The sequence below is a fragment of the Hakea prostrata genome, chromosome 3, assembly GCF_041222555.1.
Source record: "Hakea prostrata isolate BN-2017 chromosome 3, UWA_Hpros_2, whole genome shotgun sequence".
NCBI classification, from domain to species: Eukaryota; Viridiplantae; Streptophyta; class Magnoliopsida; order Proteales; family Proteaceae; genus Hakea; species Hakea prostrata.
The window spans coordinates 16,503,210-16,518,132 of record NC_142602.1 but is presented as its reverse complement, the minus strand read 5'-3'; the positions used below and the strand labels follow the sequence as shown (position 1 = coordinate 16,518,132).

The following is a 14,923-nucleotide window of genomic DNA, read 5'->3' as shown; positions in this document are numbered from 1 at the left end:
TAAAACATTTGAGGTTCTACCAAAAAAATAAAAATGTTTCAGGTTTTGGGAGTGCCAGATCCGAATTTCTACAAGCCCTAGATGCCTCCCTGTGAAAAAAAAAAAATTGTAGAGATTCTGTAAGAAAAATTTCAGGCTTTGGAATCACCATTTACCATGCCAAATCTAGGTTTATTTCAAGCCCTAAAATCTGTGGTGTTCTCTCTCTTGTCTATTCTGTTAAACCAGTGTAAAAATATTAGTTCCTCTGAAAGATCTGCATCTTCAACTTTGGGGTAAAGATCTCATCATGCATGATTCTCAATCACCATATACCATACTCCTCATCCTTCCATATATCTCCTCTCAGTGCATATCTCACCACATCATTCAACATTAATCCATTGAGATCTTGTGCAGGCATGCATACAGCTCAAGATCCTGCTCATCGAGTGCTAATCCATTCAACAAGTCAAGGAATCACTTATGCATGCTAAAGATTCCTACTAATAATTTAAACTACATCAATCAACATGTAATGACCTTGACATTTAAGCCACTTCTAAACCCTTAACATCTACCATAATGGTTTTACATTTTCAGTGTTTAGTGCATTAATCTAATTTCTCATATGTGAAACACAAGTTCAAGTGGCAGGAATGAGCACAGTTTTCTGTACTGGCCAACAAATCAATCCCTTCTCATCCTTCGTGCTCTTCCAGTCTAATTGTTCTCTCTTTCTGTCTCTGGAATTCTTCACTGAAAAGGGCAAAACCCACCATAGGTACCTTCATCATGAGGAATAAGACAACACTACTTTTAACCCAATGAACAAAGAGAATATCAGAAATTAACTATTTATTCAAGTTTTGATTACGTACTGAGTCTCCAAGTTTCTCCAGCAGTATTCATTCCAAGCCCAACTTTTACCAAAAACAGAAAGGTTCATTCCAAGCCCAACTAAACAACGTTACTCTCTTCCTTGGTCCAGTTCTCTCTGTCTTTGCTTGCTAATGTGTACACTAGTTGAATAAAATTTCTTTGCAAATAATAAAACTAGTATTTGCCACACAACATAAGGGCCTATGCACATGAAATCTGTCTATTTCACTAAAAAAGAGAAGTAGCTAACTACATTCCTTTCTCACTTGTACCAATGATACAAAACTTCTACAACCTTACTCATCTTCATCATCCCCCTACTTCAAAAAGACAGTAAATGAATAAATCCAAGGAATAAATAATGACAGAAAGATATGAACAATTAGATATAAAATTTTCAAAAAAAAAATTAAAAGAGAAAGAAAGAAGAGAGAGAGAGAGAGAGAGCTGGGAACGGATATTCCCTCTTCAAGAAGTCACAAAGGAAGTTAGCAGGCAATGAACTCTCTCTTTTCATACATCTTCCAGGCAATGTCCATTTACTAAATTATGGTTGTTGCAGTCCAACGGCAATAGCTTCCAGCAGGTAAAGCCAAAACAATGGATTGTAAAGGCTATCCGTTGCAGTGGAAGTTGATGATACCACCACCCCACTAAAGCTACAATCATTGTTCGGAACTCTCCTCATTTTCTCCACTTCGATCTGCTACAGTTTCATCTGATTTAGCTCTATCCATTCCTTCATTTGTGAATCTTTCATTTGGTGGTAGGTCTAAATCAGGTTTATCCCCTACAGTTTCATCTGATTTAGCTCTATCCATTCCTTCATTTGTGAATCTTTCATTTGGTGGTAGGTCTGAATCAGGTTTATCCCCTCCTTGATTTGTGAGACTTCTGTTTTGTGGTAGTTCTGATCTAGGTTTATCCATCCCTTGATCTGTCAGTGTTTCATCTTGTGGTAAGTCTGATTCAGGTTTATCAATTCCTTGATCTGTCACTGTTTCATCTTGTGGTAGGTCAAATCCAGACTTGTCAATTTCTCTAAGTGAACCTCTGTCAAAGCCATCATTCTTTCTATCTTTCTCCTTCCCCTGTGCTGTTGCGTCCTCTTTAGTCTCAGCATGGGTTAGTGCTTGAGCTTGGAAAATAGGTTCTGGAGAAGATGAAGTAGCTGCACCCAGACCTTTCGAAAGAGAAACATACTTGAAAACAAGTTGTTTGTAACTATTGAGAAGGTCATCTACATCATTGATTGTTAAATCGCCAACTTGTGCATACAAGTATCGGTATTCGCTAAATGTTCTGCTCAAATTATCCTCCTTCAAAAGTTCAGTAGCACCTTTCTTCTCCAAATCTGAGATGGATAATTTTTTTGTTACCAGTGACTGATTCTTCACATTCATTTCTTCCTTTTTCTCAAACTTGTGTGCAGATGGTTGAGTTGGAAGATGATGTCGTGACGCAGGAAGCGAATTGCTTTTTTCCCTTCTAGAACTCAAAGTCTGTGGTTTGGTCTCCAAGGATTCCATTCTCAGGACATGCCCTCCATCTCTACTGCTATGATTTGATAGACCTTCTAAATCAGTTGAAAGCCCTGAGAGAAGTGCTCGTGCAGTTTCCATGTTCTTTTCAAACTCAGTTTCATCCATAGAAAGAGATTTTGCATCTATGTTTGAGATAAATGACTCCGCAGAGAGCATGTTTGTAAAGAAATAGGCTGTTTCTGAGACCAAGCGTGATTGACGCCTGTATCTTTGTATATACAGCAAATTTGAATGCAATTGTGGAGGATTTGCCTGCATTAGATTTATCATTTCAAGGAATTGTATGAACATTTAAAACATGTCAACAATCAAGAGCATTCATGATACCACCTTTAAATTACTGCAGCAGATAAGGTAATTTTGAATGTGAAAGGTTTTAAAATTGTGCGGGCACATGCACAGACACACACTCACATACTCTCTAATATTAATTTTATGAATTAGATAAGCACAATAATGCAACTCAAGTAAAGCAACAAAAATAAGCCATAGCTGTCCAGGTGTCACCAAGGTACTGTGTAAATTGTTCAGGTGGATTATAAGGGCCTAGGCAGCTACCACCGACCACCTTATTGTATCTCGCATTGGTTTAATTGGTATCAAACCAAGCTCTGGCACTATTTTATGCCAATAAGTAAATGCTTTCAAATTTGTTATTTCCCATACCAAAGATAACATTCATAACCAAGCAACTACCTTCTATCTGAATCAAATAAAAATAGTTATAAAAATTTCAAGAAGGATAAAAAGTGAACCCTCTAATTAAAGAAGAAAAACTGGATTTTTGGCTGTAGGTGAAAATTTCAACCTTCCCAAATCTAAAGTTCCATAAATCTTACCATTGTAAAAATGGTTAAAAATCAAAATTGAATATTCACTTGTTTTGGTATTAAAAGAATGATTTCATTTAGAGTAATTTTGACATCCAAGTACACCAAATAAGGTTTGACCAATGGGCTAATGTGAATTCTAATTGCCGTTTCTGTGATAATGCTGTCCAAAATATTTGGCATTAGATCTATTCTTATCCTTGGGTTCAGCACATTCAGGCTAGTGGTCCGCTTGGCTTGAGGACTGATCATTTTACTGAAATGTTGGTCTTACATTTTTGTCAATATATAACCCCGCTACGTAAACAAGATCCTACTGTTTTGACTTGGGTTTTCAATGTGATACTAGTCACATGCCACTATGTTTGGAAAATGCAAAAAAAAAAGTATTATTTTCAGGTGCTAAACTGAATCCTTTAAGACTTACAAAAAAGATTTTATTTTGGATTGATCAATTGAATATCCGTCTAAATGTAGGTGGTTCTAAATCTCTGAACCAACGGGAAAGAGTATGAAACTCTTTTCTTTTCTTCCTGGATGGCAGCAATTAACTGGAACTACAATTGTCCTTGCAGGTGGATCAGTAGAGTATAACAGCAGGGTAGTCGGTTTTTGCTCTAGTACATAAGAAGTGTCAAATGTTATGGGTAGCTCACCTTTCACTCAGCCACTTGAAGTCCTTGTCGTAGGACTTTATCAAGGGCGCTAGGCTGCAACAATGAAGATGGAGGTTAACTCTGTTATCTTCAGTTACCCCTTTTTTGTTACCAAAACCTGTTTGGGCTCGGCCTTTATGTGCAGCTCCCTAGCTTTTATCTATCACTGATATGGCAGCCTCTATATATTTTTGTAATCACCCTGTTTTTACCAACTGCCTGTGAAGTCTTCTTGTCTTGGTAATACAACCGGATTCTAGATTAGCTTGTATATCTGGATGTACTTCGTTTGCTTATATAAAGTTTTGCTTATTTCATTAAAAAATTAATAAAATAAAATAAGTCTGACCAAAACATAACTCCTCCACTATAAATCAGATGTAAGCAATCTGAATTTGTTAGAAAGCTTATTGTGTGTTCTATCCAATACAAACATCTCATGTAAACATAAAATCAGTTGATCAAACAAACTTCTTCAACAACAAGAACATTCTCTAAATCAAAAGAATTTTACTACTTATTGATGAGATCATACTTTCTAGCCCAGTATAAACCAAATCTGAGACTAGATATTCCTGAAATAAACAAACCCAATAACATAAAAAGCAATGTCTGTTTTGATTGTTTCAGACTTCCAATAGCTTGCTTCTTCAGTTCTGTTGGCTTCTATAATGTATGTTTTGATTGTTTCCAACTTCCAATAGCTTGCTTCTTCAGTTCTGCTGGCTTCTATCTATGTTGATCTTTTTTCTCTTCTTTCTTTCTTCTTCTTCTTCTTCTTCTTTTTTTTTTTTTTTTTTTTTTTTTTTGAGTCCTTCTTCCCTTCCCTTTTCACTAGATGAGAATGAATATTGATTTTTCATGATTAGATTTAGATGTGACTTGATATTGACTTTTGATGACTTTTCTTTTTCTTCTTTCTTTTTTTTTTCTTTTTTTGGATGACTTGGTATGGCTTAATGTTTGATTTCTATGATAGAAGTAATATAGCTGATAAATTTAAGTAACACTGTAATACAATCTAGGCAGCTTAGGTGCTGCCTAAGCACTTAGGAGGGACCTCGGATGCCCATGATTGCTTAGCACCTAGAGAACTATGAAATAAGCAGAAAAAAAGTAAAAGCTACATGATAGGAAAAAGGAATAAACTTTGACATTGTTTAACTACATGCTGACAAATTAAATGACACAATGCGTTCAAAAGTAAGCATTCTAAAAAGATATTTTGTGATTCAATTCAATAACATAAATAGCAATATTCCAATTATACTGACAAATTAAATGACACAATGCGTTGAAAAGTAAGCATTCTAAAAAGATATTTTGTGATTCAATTCAATAACATAAATGGCAATATTCCCATTATACCAGGATTGCCACATTGATGAAGGTTCGAGTATAAGCCAGCACAGGATCAGCAAACGCCTACCTGATACCTCACTGTAACAGCCAAAAGACTAGGCAGAATTTGGGTTGTACCAGGATTGGTGCAGCCCAATCTCATATCCAGTATTGGATCTTTAAATTCTTAACAATGATGCCTCAAACAGAAAAATTAAATAAAAAGAGTATCACCACACAGCTTACCATTAACACTACCCCCCCCCCCCAAAAAAAAAAAAGCAGAGACTGCGGATCGCTCAGTGTACCTTAATAGTAACATAAATAAGCACCGGAAGAAATTCATCAGCACCAGGAGGATTCTCATTTGAAGCAATAGAAGCATTGAGCAACAAATTGGTGATGACTCTGCAGCAATTGAGAATACAAACAAGTTTGTCCCTTGGTGCCTTGTACATATTAATCTTTTGGAGTTCTTTCTGTGCAAGCTGAGAAAAATAGATCGACAGAACTTCATGAGGATGGCTATATATTCATGTAGAGAGAGAGAGAGAGAGAGAGAGATGATAATAAGGACAATTCACAGTTCAATACAACTATATACACTAACACGTTCCTTTTTGAAAATCTGAAGACCCTAATCAATATAAAAGAAGAAATAATAATCCGAAGCAAAAGTGCAGGTTCAAAAATACATGGTTTCTGAAATTTCACCACATAGCTTCGTCAAAATTGGAATTCTTGCCAAGTAATAACAACACTCTGCTAGCTAAAACTCAGATACTTTCAAGGATTTAAGTATCAATATTGATACTAGAATCTGATATCAAATTAGAAGGGCAGTTTAAAGAGATGTATATCGCACAAAAGATATGCATAGAAATACTTCAAAATGTAATAGTACACATAGAATACATGCAAAATATTCTTTTGAACAGTGTTCACGAGTACTGTTCACGCAAATAATAATTTTATAATACATTTGCTATTGTTGGGTCATAAGTGTTTCTAATATTGCTCTTATTTAGTTTCCTGTCCTTCTTGTGCTCGGTTGTCAAACAAGTCTTTTTTAGGATAGTAATATCTGAATATATATTTGAAGTTAAAAGTAAACAGATTTCAAGGTATCTGAAGATCTCCTTAATATGGAAAAAAATTTCGTAGTTTTTATTTTCTGAATGTAATATCCTCTTTCCTTTTTTTCTCTATGTAACTCAGTTTAGCAAAGTATTCCTAGACTGAGACTAAATCTTTGACTATTAATAAAGCATGTATAGGGAGGACAGTTCATGCGAATGCCCCCCTCTCCTCATTCTCTTCTCCTTCACCACTCTTCTCTTCATTGTTTCTACTGTTGACTTTCTAAACTGCAGGTTATGTTGCAATATTAAACAAATATCATTTGAAAAGTACTCAAATGTATTTTAGTCCAGTTGGTGTTGACACATTTACATTGATGAACAACAGATCATGTTTCAGATGGAGATTTAATTGCGTGCTGGTACAGTCCATTGAGAATGTTATAAATGCAAGGAACAAAGTATAATGGAAGCTTCTATGGAGAAAGTGTAACAGAACTTTCTATAACTATCTGTTTTCAATACCACTTTTGTAGTGTGGTCTTTGGTGCAATTAAGGATACCTTGAGGATCACACTCCTTGGCATGATTTTCTATTAAATTATAATCTCCATGCTTTGTCTAAATACGAGAAGCCATGGGTTCCTAATTGCCCTACACAAGAGAAAGTTGAAGACAGAAATCAAGACTTCTTCAAGCTTAGGATTCAGCCATTGGTGTTAAAAAGCTACATTCCTTTCAAAGAAAATGCCCATCAATATTCTACGTAACCATAAATCCTCAGTTGATATTTTAGTCTATGGGTTGATCGAGATCCTTGGGTGGATTTATTTTTGGAGGCATATACTTTATCAGATTGCTTCACCCGCCACTCAAGTCACTGGTCCAAAAGTCAAAACAGCCCAAATGATCTGGTGTGACTATGATAAGAGGTGTCTTACATTTTACTATTATATATACTATAAATTAAAGGAAACAACCACTAGGAAGGAGCCTGCAACAGCGGATAAGGTTGCAGCATCAGTTCTCAAGTGTCTTTGTTTCAAAGCTCGTCCCCAGCACAACAGTCAGACTGCTTGATAAGAACAATCTGAATAGTGCAAAATTTGGATGGTCCATTGGTAAAGCAATGGTCCTGCGAGGGGTACAGGGGTCTATCTTGTCCTGAAGGCCACAGTTGGTTTATGAAAAACACAGAATATGACTCAAATAAAATGTTGCTACTACTCTTTGCAACCCAAGGAACAGGCACACTGTTGTTAGCTGGCATCTTGGCTCTACTTTGCAACCCCACAGTAGGATGTAGACTGTCCCACCCCCCCCCCCACCTGGGAGGCTTTTTCTCTTCCTTTCTCCCTCTTTGTACAGTTCCTCCTTTGGATTGTAGTAATAGTAATATTAATTTATTCACCCAAAAAAATTGTTACTACAATCATGAAAGAATCTTTCACTTGTAAGCAAATTTGTTCTTGCACTAGAACTGCATCCAATAGCAATAGACATTCAGACAAACTCATCAAAAAAAGTTTTCACCCCTGCACTCTTCGTAACTCACCAGCCAGGATGTTTCATTTTGAAATGTTGACTTGATGTCCAAACTTTCTGGTCGAATGAACTGTTGTACTAAAGCCATCTTCTCAGAAAGTAGTTCATCACACTTTACATCTTCTGGAAGCGATGCAAATACACGGGTAAATAATTTTGTCATAACATACTTTTCCAGTCCCTGCAATTAAAACAAAGCATGCACGTCATACAATGAAAGAAAAAATCATTACTGAAGACAAAAAATTCCAACACCGAATATCATTGAAACTTTAAAATCTGACACAATATAAAAACAACATGGGAAAGTCCTGAGTGACTGAAATGAGAAATATCAACAACAATGCTAAGTACTCATCTCTGTGGAATATGCATAGAAGCATCATATAATGGTGCCAAATTGGGTCCAGTATTATGCATCCACAACTACTACCAAACATTAGTTTCAATTTCCATTAAGAAAGATACTTTCTTATCCCACAATGACTGCCAATTTGGACCACAAAGTTTGGAAGGCAGGGGCTAGGGGATGGTTACGGCATTAAATACAATTAGTTTCCATTTTTCCCCTCCCTCAACTACCTGTTTAAAACCCAATAGATATTAGTAATTTTTTTCTTTTTAAGTCATTACCAGTTTAGCATATACCTAAATGGAAAGTGAACTTCCTTTTAGCGCATGAGTTTTCTTGAAAACTATGTCATTATGACTGAAATGGACATACCATCAAAAGCTTTGGAAACTATATATCGACAACACCACCAACAACTCAGCTCTACTCCAACTAAATGGGGTAATTTACAAGGATCTTTATTTGAGATCATGCTTGATACAGGGCCTAAGTTATGCGATCCTTCTCACCACTTCTCTCAAGATCATTATTGATCTGCCCCTGGCTCTTTAAGTCCCTTCCATCTGAATAAAACTACTCTTTTGTACTGGAGCATTAGTAGGCCTCTGTTGAACATGGTTGTGCCACTTCAAATGACTATCTCTTAGCTTATAATGTATTAGAAACTACACATCACACTTCTAAAAAGACAAAACGATGTGTCGGTTTGCAATGGAAACTGTGGTTATTCCCTGTTTTATGGAACTGGATACTGAGTAGCAAAGCAAGATCACATAAACAAAATGTGTGACCAATACATGGGGATGAAGCAGACCCACATGGTTAAAAAAAATGTGGGTCTGCAATGGAAACTGTGGTTATTCCATGTTTTATGGAACTGGATACTGAGTAGCAAAGCAAGATCACATAAACAAAATGTGTGACCAATACAAGGGGATGAAGCAGCCCCACATGGTTAAAAAATATGTGTAACCAATATAAGGTGATGCAGCAGACTCAAATGGTTAAAAAAAGCAACATATGCTAGGAAGAGTTGCTACGACTTTTCCAGTTTTCCAGATACCTTCTTTTACAGTTCCGAGTTTCTATAGTAACTAGAACTTCCTATCCTTAGAAATGTTATATTTTCTGGTTATTTGGTTATAAACATGCCTCAGAGCTAGTTTATATTTTTAAAATCCCAAACATTGTCTTCTGTTCCAAGTGTGGTTTTGGATGTTGACATACGTATGGAGGTGGTTGTAAGCTCCTAGAGAAAAATTACCTAAGCAATAAAGCTTGTTCTTTCTCCAATCTGTGCGGAATCAGGGATCTTTGAGGTGGCTGGTGGACATCTCAACATTAGGGTGGATTCCCAGTTTTACAATCTCCTATCCTTCTGTCTATCCAGTTCCATTCATTTTTCAGATCAGCATACTCTATTCTGAAAACGCTAGCATAAACAATGCCCAAAATGTCATGTCGAGCAATCAGCTGTGAGGAAAATAATTCATAAATCTGATGCAGATTGAAGCATGTAGAAGACCAAACAGGGTATGTACACATATATACACTATTCATCCAAAAAAATTTAAAAAACACTGTTCACGTGAATAGTGATTTGGGGACTCAAATATGCTGCTGGCTTAGAGTAGTCGATTTTTGGAGGTATTTTCATAATGACGCTTATTTAGTTTTCTTTTTGAGTTGTAATCATAACTGATAGGCCTAGATCTGTTGAGAATCCTAGTTAGTCTTCTTTCTATATTATAAGTTTTATTGGTTAGTTCCTTAGTTATATTACGATTGGGTTGTCTTACGCTTTTACTATAAGTACATGTATGTGGCCAACAGGATAGATAGGTACGACATATATACATACCTACATAGAGAGAGAGAGAGAGAGAGAGAGAGAGAGAGAGAGAGAGAGATTGTAGCAAAATAAAGCTATTGATGCAGCTGTAAGATGCTATGGATACAATGGATGAGAGGAAGGTGGGTTGAGATAGCTAATCCTACCCTTCACCCCTCCACCCTCTTTTCTTCTATATCCTTTTCATCTTCTTTCGTATTTTTCGATATCTAACTTTTATATGCCGACAGAAGATAGCAATAAAAAAAAGGGTTTCAGTAACTCAGTTTTATTCTATTTTGGGATGGATCATGCTGCAATTGATCCCGCTAGTTTCCCCGGATCAAGGTCAAGTTTTGCATTAATCTCCCCATCTATGCAATTTGAAGGAATTCCCATTGCTCAAAGACGTTTGTACTGGATTTAAGAATGGCATTAGCCACCATTCATCACCTTAAAAAAAACCCAATCTATTCTAATGTTCTCTTTCAAATTTAATCCTCTGCTTTTGCTGCTACTTTATCTTGCTGATTAGAATCTGAAATTGGAAAACATTTTGATTATTATTGTGTTCTGTGATTCCATATAGATCTTAGTACATCATAATCTGCTTCTATTGAGTTTCAAATCTCTTTATTATGCAAATATTTCCATTCTTTTTTCTATAACCAGAAAAAAAAACGAGAATGCCATGGTCTAAATGTACCTGCCAGGACCAAGAAATCAATTCTTGTTAAACTGTAAGACAGAGTGATCCATAGGACCACCAGCCTGAAGTCCTGGTCCAAGAGTTTAGATTTTGAAGTTCTATATTTTCTCCCCAATCCTTCAGGTTCTGTTGTCAGTTTTCCTGAGTTTGGTAATTCTGCGGTAAGAAACAATATGGATGGATTAAATAAACAACAAACATGACTTTTAAGTCATGTGCGCAGTTTAATGCAAGAAGATTCTAGTCCAACAATCAACATGAATACCTCTCCCCCCCCCCCCCCCCAAATTCCCCTCCCTTGAAGGGATGACAAATTATCTTTATTCGAGGAAAAGACAGAGGCTCATCATTTAGCAGAAAGCATATTTACTAGCTTGCCTTCCAGAAATGGTATCTGCAGCATCGAACTAAACCTTGGTTGAAACTTGTGGTTTCAACCGAGACATCTCAGTTCCAATACTTTCCAGGACAAAACCAAAGGTTGATACTGGATTATACCAGGTTTCAATCATATTTCAGTAACTTCCACTGAAAAAAAAGGAGTTTCAACCAGCCCATGACATTTCAAATTTGGCGCAGAAAATACCACCTAGGAAATCTCCGTTTGCTCAGAATTGACCAGCCTCAAAATCGAGATTTAGTACTTGGAATGCATGGGAGTTGCATTGCTGTAAGAGCTTGAAGCGGTGAAGAAATTCCGCAACTTCATAGACTTATATCCAAATTTTACTTCGTTCAAGAACAGACCAGGAAAAGATTTAAGTCGGTTTTTTTTTCTTCTTTGACCTTCAAAAACCACTGTGAAGTTGAACACATGTAGAATTGTGTCAGCCTGGGTACTGGGCAATAAACACCAGGTTGTTATTCTGACCATGGTTACAGCACCAACTATAACATTTCACGGTTATTCAGGCTAGGGAGGTAATTTTCCAAACAATCTAACTGTTGTCCCACACTCAAACTGCAATTCAAAACTCATTAAATTTGCTGCTAATTGGCATATGCTTCTATAAGCGGCGAGCACATGGTAATTTAATGGTACTTGAAGGTCCATTGTATTGTATTCATGCTTAACCTCCAACAAGAGAAATAACTTGTTCCTTTGTATCCATCCAATGTTTGCTATATAGTAGTACCCAATAGCAAAATGGTTTCAAATGCCCAACCTTGAGAAGTCCATGGCAACTTCAATCAAATTTGATACCTCAGCTCAATGCATATACCCATGACATCATTCAGTCACCAAAAGACAGGAAAAAAAAATATTAGATTAGTTGTTTAGATGATGGATTACAATCATGGACTCACTAATAACATGGTGATTAGAAATTGTAAAATAGATAAGGAGTTGCATCCTAATAAAAGAAGACACATCCTGATAGTACTGGTTAGACAAGCCTTTGATACAGACAGAGACAAGCTGGATAAAAACATGATCCTCATAGAAAGAGATGCAAAGGAAATAAACAATGGAAAATAGCTTACTTCACCAGCACTCTCCAGCTCCTCCTCTGAACAACCAGCCCAGAGCGAATGAGCCCTGAAAGCCCCTTCCATGTTGAAAAGGAACTGCTGCACAGCAGCACTATCCTTTTCTGGATCAGGTGGATTGTTTGAAAATGACACAATGAAGCTGCAAAGAATGCAATTTTTAGATTCAAAACTACACACAAAAAGAGTTTTGAAGTTACAAAAATTAGGCATAGAAAATGTAAACTATATCGGCATCGTCAAAACATAAAACTAATAAGTAGCAGTAGGAGAAAAATATTGCGTGAGACTGAACTCATCTGGTACCTTCCACTACTGTACCCATGATGGTATAAATTTATCAGTGGCACCAGCCACACATTGCAAACTAACTTACATCAGTCAAGGCAGTCTCAAGTGAGACCAGTCTCATTTATCCTTTCCAAGAAGATTAAGGTCAGGAGAAAATGAGAGCACAGGTAGTAACGAAACCACAACAATAATGGTGACATGAGGATTTCTAATTAACTTGAATCCCTTGGGCAATGTTTGTTTCAACATAAAATACTTTCCAGAGAAGAAAAAAAAATTATTCACATTTCCTTCCATTTCTCATTTTCAAGATTGGAGTTGGTGGGCGAGGCAAGCAAACACAAGCACATTTGATCCTGTCTCAGTGAAAGACCAACGCAGCCATACAATGTGGACCAGAGTCTTCAAATGGTGACAAGTATATTAATGCTCAACATATTGCTATTATATTAGAACAACACATCCTGAAATTTAGTCAAAATTTGCTTCCAACTCTGTGTATCACGATTGAGCAAAACATCAACAAAAACCCCTCTCCCTTTAATCCTTGTGCAATTATGGATTAATCTTCAACAATTGTGGAAAAGTATTCGATGCAGAAACAAATGGAGCCCCAGTCAGTGACTTGGCTATGGAATTCCAATCATGTCACTGTCTCAGCTCTGCACGGTCCTTGTAGTTCTTTCTTTCAGGTATAGATCGTCAACAACCACCAGAAAGCCAAGCTTAGTGCATAGATATTTCTAACTTATCCAGGAAGAAGAACTTAAATGGCAAGTCATATGCAAACGGATCTCAAAACAAAAAAACAAAAAATTGTACGACACGAATAGAAATCATAAGCAGAGTATAAATAAAGAAATCTCCATACAAGACGACGACGCACTAAAATGGCTCCGACACCGTGGACTTTCTCTCGCCACCCAATTTATAATGACTGCCACAGAAGTTCTTTAACACCCAGAAACTGTACATCCATACCAAGCGAAACCCTTAACGCACCATATGTACGGTATCTAATGAAGTTGTTCCATGTTCAAATCATCAAATACTTCTTACCAGATATTTTGCCATGGACGTCAATTTGCCACTCAATTTGGGAAAATAATTAGAATTAGATTAAGTTTCCCTAGACCTTAAGCAACCCAAAGAGAAGTGAAAGCAGGAAGGAAAGGATTGGTGTAACCTCTTGATGGATTTGACGAAATCGGCTGCTGAAGGCTGTCGCATCCGCTCCAGAAAATCATGCCAGGTGAGCGGCGCTGTTGACGATCCAAAAACGTCTGCATTCTCCATCAAAGCAGCAGAGGAGGTGATGAAGAGTGAAGTATAAATCAAGAAATAACCAAGATCAGATCCTCCAAGTTTTTGACAGAAGTATAAGAAGGAGACGAAGAAAGAAAAAAGAAAAGACGGATTGTCGATGCTTTTTCTGGGCCTTCTGGCGTGGTGAGTGGAGAAAAGACTCGAGAAGACTTTGAAGCGTCGGAGATCGCCGTGCACACAATCATCTCGGCTCTGGTCACTATTCGGTCCTGTCCAGACTGGCACAGCTCTCAAACTGCTGAACCAACCGGGTTCAGATCCACTGTGGTCAGACAAGGCGTGCTTCCGTGCACACTCCACCGGATGTCTTGCCTTTGCTTAACAAATCAACCCAAAACAAAACGAAGCTAAGGGTGTAAAAAATGAATGAACCCAAAACATGACCAGTCACGGTTCGCAGTGTAGGGTGACATTCTTGTCAGTTTTTCATTTTTTTTTTTTTTTTTTTTTTTGTGATGGCATTCTTGTTAGTTAGGTCTTCGTTTTCATCATATAAAAAAAATTCGAAAGGATGACCCCCCAAAAAAAAACAGATTCAAAAACATAAAAAATTGTGTTTTTTCTTAAAAGAATTTTGGTTTGACAGTAATTTGGCTCAGTTTCGTTCCCATTTTCGCAATTGGTTACTAGAGTGGAGTGCCGAGCTCTCGATGAATGCTCAAAAGTGTCCAAATCACTAAAATTGCAGAAACTCAAGAAAGCCAAAGTTAAGCATGCATGTCAACATTTGGTTAGAATTTCAACAAATGCAACAGCTATTCTAATGGCATGGATCATACACTCACGTAATCAATACAACAGATGGCTTTCTTCTTGGCGAAGCTGCAGGAACCAGCAGGTGGAATTTGAAAATAATGAGAGCCTCATCGAAAAAGGCCCACCTAGCCAAAAATCTGCCACTACATTGAAATACCTTTTGGAATAAAATAAAACTGAAGGAAAAAGAGAACAAATCCCTCCGTCCTGAACTTTGTTCTATGTGCAGGCGTGGAACTAAATCACTATTCTTGCATCTCTTACTGTCAGTGTCGGTGGATAAGAAATATTCACAATAACTTTTTTTTTAA

General features: G+C 36.9%; 1 protein-coding gene across 4 annotated transcripts; it reads right to left on the bottom strand.

Moving 5' to 3' along the window:
* Positions 1-14,202, bottom strand: VPS9A (Vacuolar sorting protein 9 (VPS9) domain-containing protein). 4 transcript variants are annotated; one of them, XR_016172297.1, is made up of 6 exons: positions 13,717-14,202; positions 12,234-12,381; positions 7,867-8,037; positions 5,541-5,720; positions 861-2,657; positions 1-767 (listed from the first exon to the last, which is right to left on the bottom strand). XR_016172297.1 is itself a non-coding variant. In XM_089149479.1 (5 exons), exons 1-5 carry the CDS (start codon positions 13,824-13,826, stop codon positions 1,527-1,529), a joined length of 1,740 nt encoding a protein of 579 aa, XP_089005605.1. In that variant the 5' UTR covers positions 13,827-14,202; the 3' UTR covers positions 782-1,526. The 4 variants fall into 4 exon arrangements, 1 of the variants encoding a protein (XP_089005605.1); XR_016172298.1 differs by having other exon boundaries at positions 1-738; XR_016172299.1 differs by lacking the exons at positions 12,234-12,381; positions 13,717-14,202 and adding exons at positions 10,746-10,904; positions 11,338-12,227.
* Between the last annotated feature and the right edge of the window lie 721 nt (positions 14,203-14,923).